Below are 16635 nucleotides of genomic sequence, written 5' to 3'. Positions count from 1 at the left end.
GTTGCACTTGCTTGTATTAAATATAGATAGGAGCCCTTATGTCTGTTATAATCAGCTGAAAAAAGAGCATGCTTAAAACTGTAGAGCTCTTAGCATGAAAATTTCACCAGTCTTAGACAACAGAACCAAAGAGAACACATTTTTCTTCTTTTCATGTACACCACGTAAGTAAAGGAAACCAAGATATCTCTCCTTTTCTGTCAAAACATGGCATACTAGAATGGAATACTAGAATGGAATGCTAGAATGGAATTGGTGAAAACAGTGACTAATGTGTGTTATTTAACAAAACTAGAAATTCTGCCTGGCATATGTTCCGAATCCCAAATGTAGTGCCTTTGTTTCATGACCAAGGGGACAGGGAAGAACACACTGCCTAAAACTATCCACCAAATGCTGCATTTGATCTCATTTGTGTATGCTTACCTCATGAGGTCCTTATCCTGAGGATCACAGTGTTTAGTTTAAAGATAGTGCATTTTTAATAACATTGTAGATCAATCAATCAATGCATAGATTTTGACTGTGGAATAGTTAACTAACTTGATGTGTTAGTTAACTCCACACCATCACTTTTAAATTAAAACCACTCCTCCAGGACAAGCCAAAAAAACTAATTGCATAACATCAACTCTAGGGATCTGCTCTCCTAGGTACATGTTGCTTTTTAAGACTGAGTTTCATATGTCCCTCTCCACCTTCTTTCAAGGAAAGCAAGCAGGTTTTTGTTCTGGCAGGGAAGGTGTGTTCATCTTTCATCTCTGCCTGATGGGATTAAAACTTACATCTTGTAATTCCTGGAAGAATCCTTTCTTCACCATCCCAGATGTTTAGTGTTGACAAGAGTCAGGCGCTTCCTGGCATCCAGGGAAGAAATCCAAGAACCTGTGAACAGCCATGGCAAACAGTGCACCTACTCACTTTAGAAGCCTCAGGAGTCACACTGATGGTGGATGGAAGGCTTGGGGATAGTAGTTTTGACAATACATATGCCGAGTGAGAGCTTGGTAGCATATAAGCAGTTATCATCTAGATGACTAGCTTAGATGGAGCCCTAAGAAAATACACTTGAGAAAATATAACCCGTTGGAATATTAAACTACTATCCTAAACCTATCAGTGGGAATTTGAATTTAATTCTATTGAAGTCATGGAAGCTATTATATATCTTTGGCTAATTCAATGTAAACAATTAGAATAGCCCCTTGCCTCAGAGTCTGCATGCACAGAAAGACAACAAACTCTTCATCTGCCTCATATCTCAACTAATACCTTCATTGTACTTTGAGTCTATGTTTATATTAGTAAATTTAAAAGGCCTATTCCTGAGCATTGGAATTCAATTGTGTATGACATTAACTTGTCCTTGGTGCGTCTTAGCGCAGTTCCAGCTATCCCATTCTCAGAGTCATGGTAGAGTCATAAGAAGGATTAATGCAGTTTCTGCTTATGTCCACTGTCTTTTCAAAAGGAAAACAACTACATAAACCATATTATTCAACAATTTGCTGGTTGCTCCTTGACAGCTGGCCTCCATACCAGACATAACAGGCATGTCTGGGTACATCTAAGATGCTAGAAAAGATGCAGTCTAGCATTCCTGACTTGGTGTGTACTCAAAACACAGGCTGCTCCTTCCTTATACAATGGTGACCAAAAGCAACATGGAAATTGTAGCTGTAAGGAAGGAGAGAATCCATCCAGGTGTTTAGCTGAAATCCTCCTTCCGTTTTGCAATTGTATCTACCTTTTCCCAAAGAGATTATTCTGGTGAAGGAATACTTGAAGTGTAATCTTAGGAACAGGATACCAGGCTGTATTCTGCCTGCCTCGTTTTCCATCTTCCCTGTCTCCAATTGGTGACCTCAATGTGTCAATATTTGGAATGACTAACATGTAAATACAGCCATACCAAGTTATGTCATGCAAAGGGACATTCTTCTCACTGTTGAACTGATTGTTCAATTTCTTTTTTTTCCCCAGAGTCTTAAGGTGACTGGAAACAAACCATGAAGCCAAGAGGAGGAAGGATTCTGGAAACCTGACAAAGCAGTCTTGCTTGGTCTTGCCTCTGGGTTTCTTTCTTCATGTAGTGGGTTGGGTTTTTTTCAATGTTTTTGTACCTTCGCTGTGACAGCACAGGCCGAGATTTTTGTAGTTAGAGACACGTGCCATTCACATACTGGTTTCGAAGACAAATCGATTAAGATGATAAAGCAGTTGTGGAACCCGACTGCAGACACCACGGAGGAAGCCGGAGGCCAGCTCGCGGCCGCCGCGCCCGCGGTGTCGGTGCAGGCCCGGCCGGCCCACGGCGCTCGGGGGCGCGGGGCGCTCAGCGCCGCCTGGCGGCGGCAGTGCCGGGCGCACGCGGGGCGGCGGCCGCTGGGGGTCGCTGTTCCCGCGGCGCGCGGCCCCCGGGGAGGCGCCCCCGGCACGCGGGGCGGCTTCGTCCACACAGGACGGGCAACACCGAGAGCTCCGCCGGATCGGGTTTCAGCCTCCCCCCGCCGCGCCCCGAGGGGCTACGCGGAGGGCGGCAGCCTGTGTGCGCTCTGGGGAAGGGCTCTCGTGGGAGGGGGCTCGGCGCTCTCCGTAGACCGCCCCGAGATTCCAGTGCTCTTCGCTCAGGCTGTCATATCTGCTGTGGGGCCGGCAGCTGCGGGAGCGGACAGGGTGCTCCCGGCGATGGCACTGCCTTCGTCGTCGTCGTCCTCTTCCTCCTCCTCCTCTCCCGGCCCCGCTGGGAGCGCTTCCAGGCAGCGCCGCGCCGGGAACCCAGGAAGCCGCCTCGCCACCCGGGACCGCCGGTGCCAAGAATCGGCGAAAGAGGCGGCACGCCTGCTCCCTCCCTCTACCCAGACCCGCTCCAGCCCCTTCTTCGCGAGCTTCCCGGCCGGCGGGAGCAGAAATAGCCTTTCCCTTCCCCGGCAGCTCGCCCCCGCCCCAACACCTCCCCTTCCCCGCCGCAGCCGGGCCCGGAGTTCCCGGTAAACAGGCGGCTTCCCCGCCCGCCCCCCACGGGGCTGCGGCCGCGGGCCGGGGACCCGCCTGACGAGAGCTGCGCCAGGGACATCAATATTTCAGTGGCTCCTCAGCGCGGTTCTAATTAAAGGTTCGGGCGATGCGCTCCCCGCCTCGTCCCCATCTTCCCGCCGCCGCCCCCTCCCACTCCAAACACACACACTTGGGACCGTCTCCTTACGTCGGAGAGCAGCGAAGGAGTGACTGAGCTCTGCCCGGGAGAACCGAGCAGGGGGAGGGACGGGGGAGACCGGGGCGGGAGGGGAGAGAGGGCGGGAAGGGGGGGGCTTGTGCAAGCAGCGACGCTCCCGAGGTTGCCAAGTGGACTTTTATTGTTTTCCACCCACTTCTAAGTCGATACTATCTGCCGTCTCATGTCCATCCTATAGCCTATATAAGCGGCTGCGCTGGGGCTGGCGGCGATGGAGTAGTTTGTGGATGCGGGAGGGGAGCGGGCGGGCCAGCCGCGGAATACTCGGACTCCCTTCGCGGGCTGCTGCCGTCCGGGGAGCGGCTCCCGGGGGAAGAGACCTCGGCTTCTGGGACGGAGATACAGGTAAAGCGGCCGGCGAGCGCCAGCAACCTCCTTCCTCTCTGCGTCCCTCCCCACGCCTCCGACCCTCCCGCCCCGCCGGCCGAAGCGCTGCGTGCGGCGGGACGGGTGACAGCCCGCGGGCGGGAGCGGCCGCCGCCGGACCCCGCCGGAGTTGGCAGGGCAGAGCGGCCGTGCGTGACGGGCGGTCAGTCGTCCGAAGGCGAGCGGCTCCGGGCACGATGCTGGCCGCCGCTCCGGGCTGCTCCTGCGGGGGAGCGGGGAGAGGGACAGAAAAAGGGGAGACTGGCGGTGCCGTTCCCTGCCCCGGCCGGTTGCCCCCCAGCCGCGCACCTCCCGTCCCGCCGCTCCTGCCCGCAGCCCGGGCGCGGAGCCCCGCGGCGAGGGTGGGGGACGGCTGCCGCGGCTCTCCGGCAGAAACTTCGGGGAAAGTTGTCGCCTCTCGCCCGTGCTTCTCCGCTCCGCGGCGGGGCGGGGAGAGGCGGGGCGGAACGCCCGTCCCGGCTGGGGATCTGCTCCGCCGGCGCACCCCCAGCCCGGCCTCGCTCCGGGGCTGCGCGCCCGCCCTCCCGCGGGGCCCGGCGCCGGCTGCGGGGAGGCCGTGCGGGCGCTGCCCCGGCGCTGGGGCGGCTCTGCCCGCGGGGCGGGCGCTGTGGAGCGCGGGGGCAGCGGCGGAACTCCGCGGACCCCCCGCTCCGTCAGCCCCGCAGCCCGGAGCGGTCTGTGCCCCCGCCTTGTGTAACCTGCCAAGCGGTCGCCGCTGTTTCCTCCGCTAATGTTTCCGATTTCACCTCTACGAGACTCCCCACCTTCGACCCACCCCTAATTTTCTCTTCCAGTGAAACAGGAGAGCGCACATAGCAGCGGATCCTTCCTCTTTATCCTCTCATGCGCTGTTCAGGTCGGACTGCAATGAGTGGACTGAAGTCTTCTGGGCTGCTGGGGCTGGTACTCTTAATGCTTTCAGCAGGATACTGCAAAGAAAAAACGGACTCCACAGATTTGAAGGACAAGCAAAGTCTCTTAAATCTCATCATGGAGATCATTCAAGAACTGAAAAGGTATCACCTGGAGAAGGACAATGGGATGCAGTACTTCTCCAAGCATGACTATAACTTGGATCGAAGGGAAGTGGCTGACTACGGGGGCTACCAGGACGAGCAGAGAGTTGGTAAGTCACAGTCCGTTTTTTGTTTTGGTTTTTTGGGGTTTTTTTTTGTGTTTTTTTTTGTTGTTGTTGTTGTTGTTGTTGTTGTTGTTTTCCCCCTGGGGTGCCTCGGTGAAGGAGATAGTGCATCAGGTTACTAATTTTGTATTAAGAATTCACCACTCAAAATACCTGCAGATTCCCTTTGGTATCAGAAATAGACACAGATGGCAAATTTGGAATAGAAAACCTCCATTCACAGAGTGTTTTACTCTCTGGATAATGTACTCAACTGAAAGTCCAACTTCCTGTGGCTTTGAACAAAACCTAATAATAAGGGGAAAGAGTGAAATGGGCCGAGATCAAAGAAACAAGGGATGAAAATGCCTTTTCCTGGAAGGTTACCACTTACTATCATGTGCTTGGTTTAAGTGTTTCTTGGAAATGACCCTAGCAAGAATTCTCCAGCAGGACTACAGTATGTCCTTAAAGACCTTACCTATAGAAGTCTTCCCTTCAGCTCAGCTTCACTGAACTGTTCACTGCTTGTTAGTTCCTTTTATACTCCAGAGGTAGCACCTTTGAAATACTGGGGAACTGAGACACTACTCTGTCACTGTGCAGGCTGTGACCAGTTTGGGACACTCCTGTGGTCACCCTTCTGCTCATTTGGCTTTTCTCCAACCTGCTTAGTTTGGGGATGTACTTCTGTGCAGTCAGTTGAAAACTGATTTTGTTTCTCCTGCTGCCATATCTAACTTCATGTTCCCTGTCACTCCCAAGCCCCTGCATGCTGCTCATCTGACCCCTCCAACTAAAAGTGACTCTCTGAATATTTTCTAGCAAATATTTACCCACCTTTTCCCAAACTGGCTTTCATTTTCATAGTACGCTATTTATTTTGTCTTTATTGATCCCATAAAGCGTCATTGTACCTTTTTGTCATTCTCCTTCATACTCAAATATCCTCATAATTTGCATTTATTGGTTGTTGTCATGAAGATGTTGTTCACCATTTGGATGATTAATGAATGCACAGAGGAAGACAGTTTTGTTCTACTTAAGGTCAACACAGGAGAGACATTTTGTTTTACAAATGATCAAGAGTCAAAGAGGCCAGACTAAGCAGGGAACCATGATCGGCACAACTCTAAATCTCATCTTGGAACGTGGGCATGGTTTTTGGTCACTCTGTTGGTACGAAACATTTGCCGTGTGTGGAAGTTATGTACAAAAGTCACAATCCTGCTTCAGAGCAAATTAGTTGGTAGTGGTGTTACTGATTCCAAAGCAGGATTTTTCATTCTGTTACTATAATGGAGTTTTCCCCAGCAACTCTGAAAAGGAACTACTAGTTAGAGTCTTTCATTTCAGTTTTGGCATCACTTTCCTAGTGAGCTTGTCCCATGGGAAATTTCTGAGTGAAGCATGTGCGTTTTTAATGCTCTTCATGACATAATTAGGTCAAATAAGATAAGGTCAATTTTACTTACACTGACTAAAGTTAGAAGTAAATGAAGAATGACTTTCGAGAAGTGTCTAAATTCACAAGTGAATGAGATCTGGATGGAAATGCTCTTTGCTTTATATCTGATAAGAGGTGCCAGGGGAATGAAAAAGGCTGCTCAGGCATTCATGGTCAAGTAAATAAAGCACCATACAGTGTATCATACACAATCAGCACTAAGCTATCAGCATAGAGTTTGTAACGGAAAGCAATCAAAGATAGCTGTAAATCAGGAAGTCACAAGCAGGGGTTAGGGCTAAAATGGATTTCAGTAAACCAGTTTCATTTTGCCATCTGCTGAACACAAAACACAAGGCGGTAAACCACAAACATAGGGAGCCAGAAGAGAGCAATTTGCTTGGAATCATTTCCTGTGAATTTTATTTACTGCTGAGGGGAGGGAGGGAAGATTCCTGTAAGTAGATCAATCCAGTTTCATGATTACAGTAGAGCAGTGCTTCTACAGACATACCTGGGACAGAATAGTGGTTATATTTGCATAAGAGAATTAGAAGACACAACCCCAAACTCAAATATAATTTTGGGTCCTTACTACTCATGCAATATGAAAGAATTTAAATCTAGGTAAACTTGATAATGTAGTTCATAGCTAAAATCCGATTCTTAGTTAATAACCATCGTCATTAATGATTTCTCACCTAAAAAACATTGTTCCGTCAGTACTGTGTTTCACAGAGCCTTTTACAAGTCTCCCTGTGTAAAGTGAATGCTTGCAATTTGGCCTACTGTATGCAAAGGACTTTTGCCCTCCGTGCACCTGTCAAGACAGAGTGGTGATGTTGCTGGACAGAGTATTCCCTGTCCTTGTACTATGCTTGGCAAGCATAGGTCCAGTGCAGCAGAGTAACTATTCTTTTTTCTGTCCAACAGAAATAGTTCCCAGGGATCTGAGGATGAAAGATAAGTTCTTGAAGCATTTAACAGGTATATGTTTTAATTGTGCATTGGCATCCATATTTCACATACATACTCTAAGCTACACTGCTCTACCTGTGAATTGTGCTGATTCATAACTTATTTTTTCTTTACATTTCAGGTCCACTCTACTTTAGCCCAAAATGTAGCAAACACTTTCATCGGCTTTATCACAATACAAGGGACTGCACCATCCCAGCATGTAAGTAACAAAAGCAGACACTCCTCTAAAGCAAGAGGAAACTCTAAAATTAATTAGCTCTATCAGGTATCAGTAGTAACACAATGTCAGAATGCATCCCTGAAAATAAAAATTTGGACTGCTGTAAAATGTACTAAGTATCCTCTACATCATTGCTAGAACAGCATCAGCATTATAGAGAAGAAAGTGGAAATAAAACTTTCTCATTGCAAATACACTATGTAGAATGTAAACACTGCATCCTTAGGTACTGATATATTTGCCTCATGAGTTCCGAACCAAGTGTGTGCTTTTCATAGGAACATGACTCCTCTCACAAATATCTCATATTTAATTTCTAGTGCCGTAAATTCAAGATAGGATCACAAATCCAGGTGGTGTTATTTACTTTTCATTGATTATTTATGTAAGACACATTTTATAGATATTGGCAGTGATGTTGACAATGAATCTTTGCAACACTTGATTTTATAATTCAGTGAATTATGAAAGTGTAACTTCTTAGCTTAGAAAAAAAATAAAAGTGCTGATGGACACAACTAAGCCAGCTTATGATACTTCATCACTTGGCAGCACAGAGAATTAGATAAAAATCAAACACTGACATTTATCAGTCAGTAGATGTGACTCCAGATTCATACTGAGGTGGACCTATTGGGTAAGCAGATGCTATTTTAGTACAGCCTTTTCAGAATGGAAGCACACTTTATTTTACTTGTCTGAGGTCAATCACTTGGGTCAGTAGCAGAGCTGGGAATAGAAACAAGAGTTACAGATTCCAAGTTTCAAGTATTAATAAATATTTCAGCCCAGTCCATTTTAAAGGCATATTTGGTAAGAATTGTGGACATTTTCTCTATTTGTGAGGCTTCAGATTAGGAATTCCTTGGAAAGACAAGGATTTCTAGATGACAGGTAACCAGATCATACTCTGTTTACATGGGTGGAGATGTAAGTTGTTCATAACTTGTCTGTTCTGAACAAGCAACGGTCAGATTACATTTTCCATAAGAATCACAGCACAAATGTCATTTGGCTCAGCATTAATGAGTACTCCAAGCTGTGAAGCTAAAAACTAGTTGGCCTTAAAAGCTCTAAATTAGCCTTTTCCTCCTGACAGGTGACATATCCACCAACATAATGTCTGGATAACAGAGGATAATTTGTATGAGTGGCAATTATACCACAGCTATGCTGTGAGTTGGGAATTGTTAACATTTCATCTCCAGAAAACATTAGATGTAGTTACTCATTAATGAAATAATGCTTAACAAAGGTGAACATCACTTACTGGGCTGGATTGACTAGCATCCCTTTAAAGTACCTTTCTTCTAGGAAAATGAAATGAACAGCCTGCTTTAATTCTTCATGCACAGAAAGATGTTACTTTTTGATAATATCCTAACTTCAGCTTATACTCTTCCTTTCTGTGTAGAAATCTGAAGGCCAAACAGCAAAGAAACTAAGTGTCTCTGATGCTGCAGTGTGATGGTAGCCAGTACAAAAGCATTTTGTTGACATACTCTCTAGTGCTTTGCATTGTGTAGTAGCATTGGTACCTGAAAATTAATTTACTTTTCTGTCTGTCCATAACCAATTTTCACAATATTTGCTTTCAGCTTCTCATGTAAATGAAAAAAAAAAAACCCTTTTGAATAATTTCTTTAGTTTTGCACTGGTTCCATGTCTTACTATGAATGCATCAAAAAGTTAAAGATACCTAAAATACGAACAACTAACAATGGAACTACTGTGGAAAAAAACAATTTTACTAGTTTTAAGATTAAAGTCCATACTCTTATGAATGTTTATGATGTGGTCATCTACTTGGGCTGGACTTAAGATTTGTATGACTAGAAGATGTTATTTGTCAAATTTAACAGCTTTCCCAGGAAGAAAATCTATTGGAGAGTGGCTTTACTTAATATTAAGTTGACAGACTTAGTCATTGAGGGCTGGATTTCAAAGGTGGATAAGCACTACTTATTCTTTCTCTAATATGGAAATACTACAGTCACATGTTTAGATCCCACACGGAAGCACAGGCACAGATGTATAAATTTTTATACATACATACACACACTTGGAGAGCCTCCAAGCACATTCATGCTGTTTGTTTACAGCTAGAACATGTGCAGAAGTCAGTTGCATAGTTGCACGTGCCATTAGACATGGCTTTTAGTTATTGCCCAAGTTTTACACATTGCTTTTTTAAGTCAAATGAGTTGTTTTTTATTCTGTGGCAAACTAAGGTATTCACTGAACTTCACTATGACACTGATTTACACACTGAAAACAATTTCGATTTTTTAAGACAAATTTGATTACTTTGGTAATCTAGTCACGCTTTTTTTTTTATTTTTTTTTAATATACAGATTATAAAAGATGCGCCAGGCTTCTTACTCGATTGGCAGTAAGCCCTATGTGCATGGAAGGATAAAGGTAAGCTTTTTCTTAGCAGAAATCCACTGCATAGCAAAGTAATGGATGTTGTGCTTTATACATGAAAATTCATGGGAGTATAATAACAACTGTCCTTTTGATAAGGTATTCCCCTCCCAGAGGATTTGAAGTAACTGGCTTAATCTGGCAAATTTTGGCATTAAGGAAAGGGTACCCCCTACTGGAAGTCATTACATAAATGTCCATGTGCATCATCTGTGAATTATTTATAGCAGCATACAGTTAGCAGATAGTGAATTTGTTGTTACAGAACAAAACACAACAGCTGTGGCTTATTTTCCAAGAGTTTACTCAGTACACAATTGCCTGTATTGGCAGCAGCAGCCACCCTTTTATGTGTGCAGCTGTAGATCTGTGCTGTACTCAGTAGTATGAGTTAATATATACATAGCTATCCACATCGAAGCTTTATAAATGCAGCTAAGTTGCAGGTGCCATTATAGTAATTCAGTTAAAATGTATTGATAGTAGCATTGATAAACTAACTTCAAGCTATTTGGATTTTTTAGGATTTCCTTCTGTGTATCTCTCATGTCTAGAGGTTAATTCCCTCTTTCTTTGCCTAGATGGGCCTCTATTTCTCACAAATACTTGGGGAATTTCATCATGCATCAAAATAAAAACAAAATCCAATCAATCAAACAAACAACTACTCCCAAACTATCTGTATTTTAGAGAACTGTAACATAAGAATACAGGACTAATTTACATTCTGTCCTCAAACTTCACCTGAGACAAAATGTGATCTTGAATAAAGGGATAAATAATAACCATGTTGATTTGTCAATAACAAATGCTTTCAAGCCAAGATGCTTTAAATCTGTGACAAAATACACATCTTGTGGAAGGAATCAGCGAAAAAAGTAATAAATATTAAGCATTTTATTTTATTTTAAGCATTGACACTGCTTTGCACTTCACTCTCACAAGCAAGCTGGGGAAATAGGATCAAGATAAATGTAAAAATGACTGGAAAAATATACATAAGTAGGTTGTTAGTGCTTCATTGTCAAAACTGGAAAAATGTACTGACCAGTGTCACACAGCTTCATTATGGGTTTGATATTGTTCATAATTTTCAATAACTTGGGTGATAGAATACTGTATTTATATATTTCAGTATTATAGGACAAGCAACCATGATATAGTACAATCTTGAAATTAAAAATAATCTTGGAAAATAAAATAAACCAAATAGTCTAAAACCAGGATAACAGATAAAGAGCAGAATTATGAAGGAAATTATTGTAGGATTATTCAACTGCAGAAATATATGGAATTTGGTGGATAGTTAGTGCTGTCAAAAACAGAGGTTGTCATGGACTGCAAACTAAGTAAGTCAGCAGTTACACTTGAAGAAAGTCAAACAGTACTGGAATTTATAAATAGAAACATTGTTAATGAAACTCCTGACATAATTACTGTTACTGGAATACCATATTTAATTAAGGGCACCACACTTGAAGACATATGGGTTTTTCTTGTTAAGAGTCTAAAGAAGAGCAGTGTGGATGACCATAGGCCTAGAAAATTCAGTACACAAGAACAGTTACTGGAATTAGAATTATTTAATCTAAAGAAAACGTGACTGCAGGAAAACATGATGGAGCTATGCAGTTTCAGGAAAGGTTTCTACAAATCATTCTCTCTATCCCCTCTGGATAAATGAGACATAATTTGTTTAACTTTGCAAATAGGTAAATAATATTATAACCAATACCAATAACCAGATACATCATAGCGTGAAATTCTTTCCTCCCTTTCTTTAGAAAATTTTATCTGTATCTTAACAACCTGTAATGTAAACATGAACTTGTAATATGCAGAAATAGCAACTAAAGTAGTTCGTACCTCAAGCTGGGAGTCTATTCAAAAATGTCCATCTCTCAAACAACCTTTGCTCAACATGTTTCAACGTCAGCAACTGCTGTCCACTTCTTTTATTCACACAGACACAAATCAGTAGTGGTAGACTCCTTAAGCAGCCTCAATAATCACAAAGGAAGACTGTCCTCTACCACATACCTCTGGAGATGCACAGGTGTCTGTAAGATGTAGCCTCTTTTCTCCTCAAGGCTTTTCCACTGCATCAGTTCAATTAGTGTGAAACAAATTAAGTTTCCTGTTTTGTTCAGTATCTGATTTTTGTTTCATTGCAGGTTTATAAGTGGGCTGGGCTATAGATGGACTATTACTTTGGTAAACTGGTAGTTTTGTTGGATTTTTCAGGTCTGTGGACTTCTATCCATGTTTAGAGATCAATTTGGAGAGAAGAAAAAACATATTTTTATTTGTACTTAAAGTGCATTTTGGATTAGCACAACTTTAAAGCTCACAAGATGTTGAAACTCAGAGCTAAGGTCAAAGAAAATAATATGTGAAAACAGGAGTTAACTGCGTTACTGTCACAACACATACCTATGTGGGCACGTGTGTCAATGGTACAACATGTCTGTGGCTAGCACCAGATGGAACAATAAAAACTTCATAATCTTCAATGCATGGATCTCTGTGATCACATTACAGCAGAATTCCACCTGGGTGTGCACACTTGGGAAAATAATTTTTTTATGTAAGCAGGGGGAGATTCTGCTACAAAATCCTACTGGCACAGTATTTCAATATTTAAACCACTAAATTCTTTTCATACACATTAGCTTTTCCTTACAGAGTTTATCATGATGCATAGGTAGTAACCAGAATCACATTTGGAAAGCTGTAATATGCCTTTACAATAGCTTTTATTTGTGTTTTTAAAAGTTAGCACAATTGGCTGGAAGGCTGTATAGTTACTTATGTTCTCAACAGAAGCTGTAGTCAAATTGCATTCAGGATCTCCACTAAGATACCATCCTTCAGCAAAGCTTCAGTCGAATATATCCTAGACTGATGCATATAACAGACTATATGAAATTTAAAAAAAAATCAAAAAAGTAGAACAGATTTATCAATGCTAAAAAATCTGGGGTCTATTAATGGGTTTCTGAAAACGCCAGGACTTTAGAAAACTGTGAGTTAGCTGATACAAAATTATTGCTACCCATACAAAAGCAGGTGTAGATGAGATGACAAATAAGCCTCCTAAACCACTGTTTTTCACCCCTAGTGAGCTGCATATTCCCATTAATAATGAAAAAAGGTTTTATTAAATTTTCAGTGTTTAACTTGTAGACTATACCACACAACTGATCAAACCAAAAGCATGTTAATTTCTTCTAAACATCACTTTTTAACATCATAGCTTAAATAGGGTACAGTAGGAGCATACATACAGAAAATAAGCTGGATGAAAATGCAAGACAAAGAAAATTTACATCCGTTTCCCCCTCTAAGAAAGGATACTAAAAAAAAAAAAAGTAATTGTCCTATCTGCAAAGCCAGAAAAAAACCCTAGATTACATTAAGATTTTCTGTAACGTTATTACATTTCCTAACAGCTTTCAAAAATTGCAAGCTAAATGTCTAAATACTACTAACAAGTATTTCTGTATGCACCAATAGCTTGATTTTCAATGGATTATGTCAGGTCCAACTGACTTTGCATACAGATCATTCCATTACAAATTATACTTCAGTAGAAAATGTAGAGAAGCTCAGAACATCAGAGAAGTCACACTGATCATGGGGAAGACAGTTACCTGTGTTCAGACAAACAATATGAAAGTTTTAACTGTGAAAAATATCATCAGCAGAATTCTAGTATTAGATTACCAGTGGTTTTTATCTCCTCCATGAATTTTTGATGGCTGCAAGACAACAAAGCTTCATCTGGGTCTGTCTGCATTAAGAGTCTTTCAGCTGTGTAGTTCCTGCTGACTGAAGAGATATTGTACATTTTTTACTTCCACATAACGAGGCATAGAAACACATGAAACTGGGTGGACAGACTTGCAGCATTCAGCACTCACCTGTCTAGAAGAGGACAGACTTCTAGATATGTGTATATGCAGTTACACTACATTTTCTTACAAGCTTTAAAGGTGTGGGGGAATGGGGTTGTGAAAACCATCACTGCTCAACCTTTGAATCAGCAATTCTAGAATAGAGACAAAATACACAGGCAATGTGGAAACCTGTAATTTTGTATTGGTGATTTTGGTATCAGTGTCATAGGCATGGTTGTGATTTTACTCCAAGAAACTCTTCTGGAAGACTTACAGGCAGCAAATTAAACCACTGCAGCTCCTGCTTAGTTTGTGTGGGCTCAGTATTGGCATGTTCCAGGCTATGGTTATACAAACAACTCTAAAAAAGCTACTTCTATTTGTTTCTTGTTTATATGAATCCATGTTTCTTAACAAATGGGCACAATGAATCATCAAATCCTTCCTAGACCCTTCAAACTGGACACCCCATCAACAGCTCCTGACACCAAGGCATTTAGACAGCATTTTGCAATCTGTTAATGCTATTCCTGAGGTTTATTCACTTTCTGACTTCACAGATGCAGTCACTGGAACAGATTAACTATGAGCACATTTTTGACAGGTAGAACTGGTTTCCCCTAGAGTGTCTACCAAAAATGAACCATCAAAAAAAGCAATGCTTTCCAGAATTGTAACCTTTATTAACAAAGAAAGCATTAATGTAAGTCAGTGATATGAACTGAGCTAAATCTGAAATTCACTACTGATCTTTCCAAAGTTATTACTGAATTCACCGGTTTTATTTGCTATTTTCACTATGATAAACACATTCTCAGAAACATGTATGTGAGTATAAAAATGATGAAAGACAATTTTCTTCTTTATTTTAATCCACCAGATGTTATTATCATGACAAGAAACACCAAGAACCAAGAGAAGTGCCTTGGAAACCAACAGGGAAATAGAACTTACTACCTTTTAGCTAATTCCATTGTGAACAAGAGATTTATTTTTGCAGATTGACAGACTACTTCCCATAATTCTTTTAACATGCATTTTGTATGTCATCAACAGTTTGCAGATTGACATTCTCTACAGTAGTGTAACTGCCAGTAGTACTTGATGCTCCCTACTTAAAAACACTACAATTGATGTGTAATGCTGCCAAAAATTACTTAAACACAAATATTTCACCAAGAAAATTCATGTTCTATTGCTTAATTATACAATTTTAAGGAATGTTTGTTTGTATATCTAGAACTACTAAAGATCTGCTCCACAGTAGTTGTGGTCACTTGGTATCCTTGATGCTTATACAATTTTTTAAAAGTTTGGTTAAAACAGACTTGCATTGGGGTCACATTGTACCCTGGAGTACAAACTGCATGACAAACAGGAACGTAATTCTAAGTAGAGATACTTTTTGGGACAGTGGAGCATGGATTTTGTACACAAACACAAGCTGCCATTAATTTACTTTATATAATAAATGTGTAAAACATTCCAGCAACGTGCAATATGTAAATACTGTAAATAACAAGCATAAGTAATAAAGTGTTTGGTATTAAGTTGTTCTCAGTTTGCTTTCTGTTCACTGAATCTGGGTAAACAAACTACCTTCTGGTAGCTACTATAATGTATCCACCCTTACACTTCTTTCCACAAAGAGTAAGAAGGAAAGGTGTACTCACTTCAGAGTTCAGTAACCTAGACACCCTAGATTTATGAGGATGGACAGATCTGTGTGCTTCAAACCTACCGAATGCCCAGACTACAAGGCTGCACAAATTCTCTACAGCATAACAAAATGGAGTATTTTTTAAGACTAACAGATATTCTGAGGTTTTTGTTTGGGGTTTGGGGAGGAGCTTTTTGTTTGTTTTTTAATAACGTGCAGTCTGTTCACGATACTGCAAGGCAATCTAATCAGAAAATATCCTGTAAATCATTTTATTATTGTAGAATTTTTAAGGAGTTAGTGTCACTCCAAAAAACTTGACACACATTTCCTTTTTTTCCTTAAATCAGATATTAAATCCACTTGTCACAGTAAAATTATTCAAACAGGAAGAAAATTTTTATGTGCAATCTATAAATCCATGTATTGAGTTTGCACGACCAGGTTTTGGTAGTTGAGGGGCCGCAGGAGTGGCTTCTGGAGCAGCTGCCAGCAGGATGGATGTGCTGGGCCAATCAGAAATGGTGGTAACACCTATGGGATAACGCAGTTGAGAAGGGAAAAGTTATTGCACAGTTGTAATTGCAGCCAGAGAAGAGCAGGATGAGAACATGAGAGGAACAGCCCTGCAGACACCAAGGTCAGGGCAGAAGGAGGGGCAGGAGGTGCTCCAGGCACCAGAGATGAGACTCCCCTGCAGCCCATGGAGGAGACCCACACTGGAGCAGGTGGATGGCTGAGAGGAGGCTGTGACCCTGTGGGAGGCCTGTGCTGGAGCAGGGTCCTGGCAGACACCTGCAGACCCACGGACAGAGGAGCCCACGCTGGAGCAGGTTTGCTGGTGGGACTTGTGACCCCATGGGGGAGCCAGGCTGGAACAGGCTGTGCCTGAGGGACTGCACCCCGTGGCAGAGTGACCCACCTTGCAGCAGTTTGGGCAGGAGTGATGCTGTGGGATGGACTCACGTTGGAGAAGTTCATCAACAGCCATTTCTGGTAGGAGTGACCCCAAGCCAGAGCAGGGGAAGGACTCCTCTCCCTGAGCAGCAGCAGAAACCACCTGTGATGAAGTGACCATAACCCCCATTCCCATCTCCCTGTACTGCCAGGGGAGGAGGTAGAGCTGGGAAGGAGGGAGTGGGGGAAAGGTGTTTTTAAGGTCTTATTTTACTTTTCATCATCCTGCTCTGAATTTGTTAGTAATTAAATAATTAATAATTTCAGTTAAAATCCCCAGATTGAGTCTGTTTTGCCCATG

At 42.5% G+C, this 16635-nt stretch overlaps 1 protein-coding gene across 1 annotated transcript; it reads left to right on the top strand.

Moving 5' to 3' along the window:
* Positions 1-3519: 3519 nt before the first annotated feature.
* Positions 3520-15583, top strand: ALKAL2 (ALK and LTK ligand 2). The gene is made up of 6 exons (XM_040057720.2): positions 3520-3580; positions 4417-4748; positions 7123-7176; positions 7289-7369; positions 9746-9812; positions 14598-15583. The coding sequence occupies exons 2-5, from the start codon at positions 4466-4468 to the stop codon at positions 9808-9810; spliced, it is 483 nt and encodes a 160-aa protein (XP_039913654.1). The 5' UTR covers positions 3520-3580; positions 4417-4465; the 3' UTR covers positions 9811-9812; positions 14598-15583.
* The last annotated feature ends 1052 nt before the right edge of the window (positions 15584-16635 follow it).

Source organism: Hirundo rustica, chromosome 3 (genome assembly GCF_015227805.2).
Source record: "Hirundo rustica isolate bHirRus1 chromosome 3, bHirRus1.pri.v3, whole genome shotgun sequence".
Lineage (NCBI taxonomy): Eukaryota > Metazoa > Chordata > Aves > Passeriformes > Hirundinidae > Hirundo > Hirundo rustica.
The sequence above is the reverse complement of the archived record's forward strand: the minus strand, read 5'-3'. Positions and strand labels throughout refer to the sequence as shown.

Bases quoted from the DNA above. Each gene is read 5' to 3' on its own strand.
- ALKAL2 (XM_040057720.2), top strand. From the start codon at position 4,466: ATGCGCTGTTCAGGTCGGACTGCAATGAGTGGACTGAAGTCTTCTGGG. The intron at 4,749-7,122 runs GTAAGTCACAGT...TCTGTCCAACAG, and splicing joins CCAGGACGAGCAGAGAGTTG to AAATAGTTCCCAGGGATCTG. The intron at 7,177-7,288 runs GTATATGTTTTA...TTTACATTTCAG, and splicing joins GTTCTTGAAGCATTTAACAG to GTCCACTCTACTTTAGCCCA.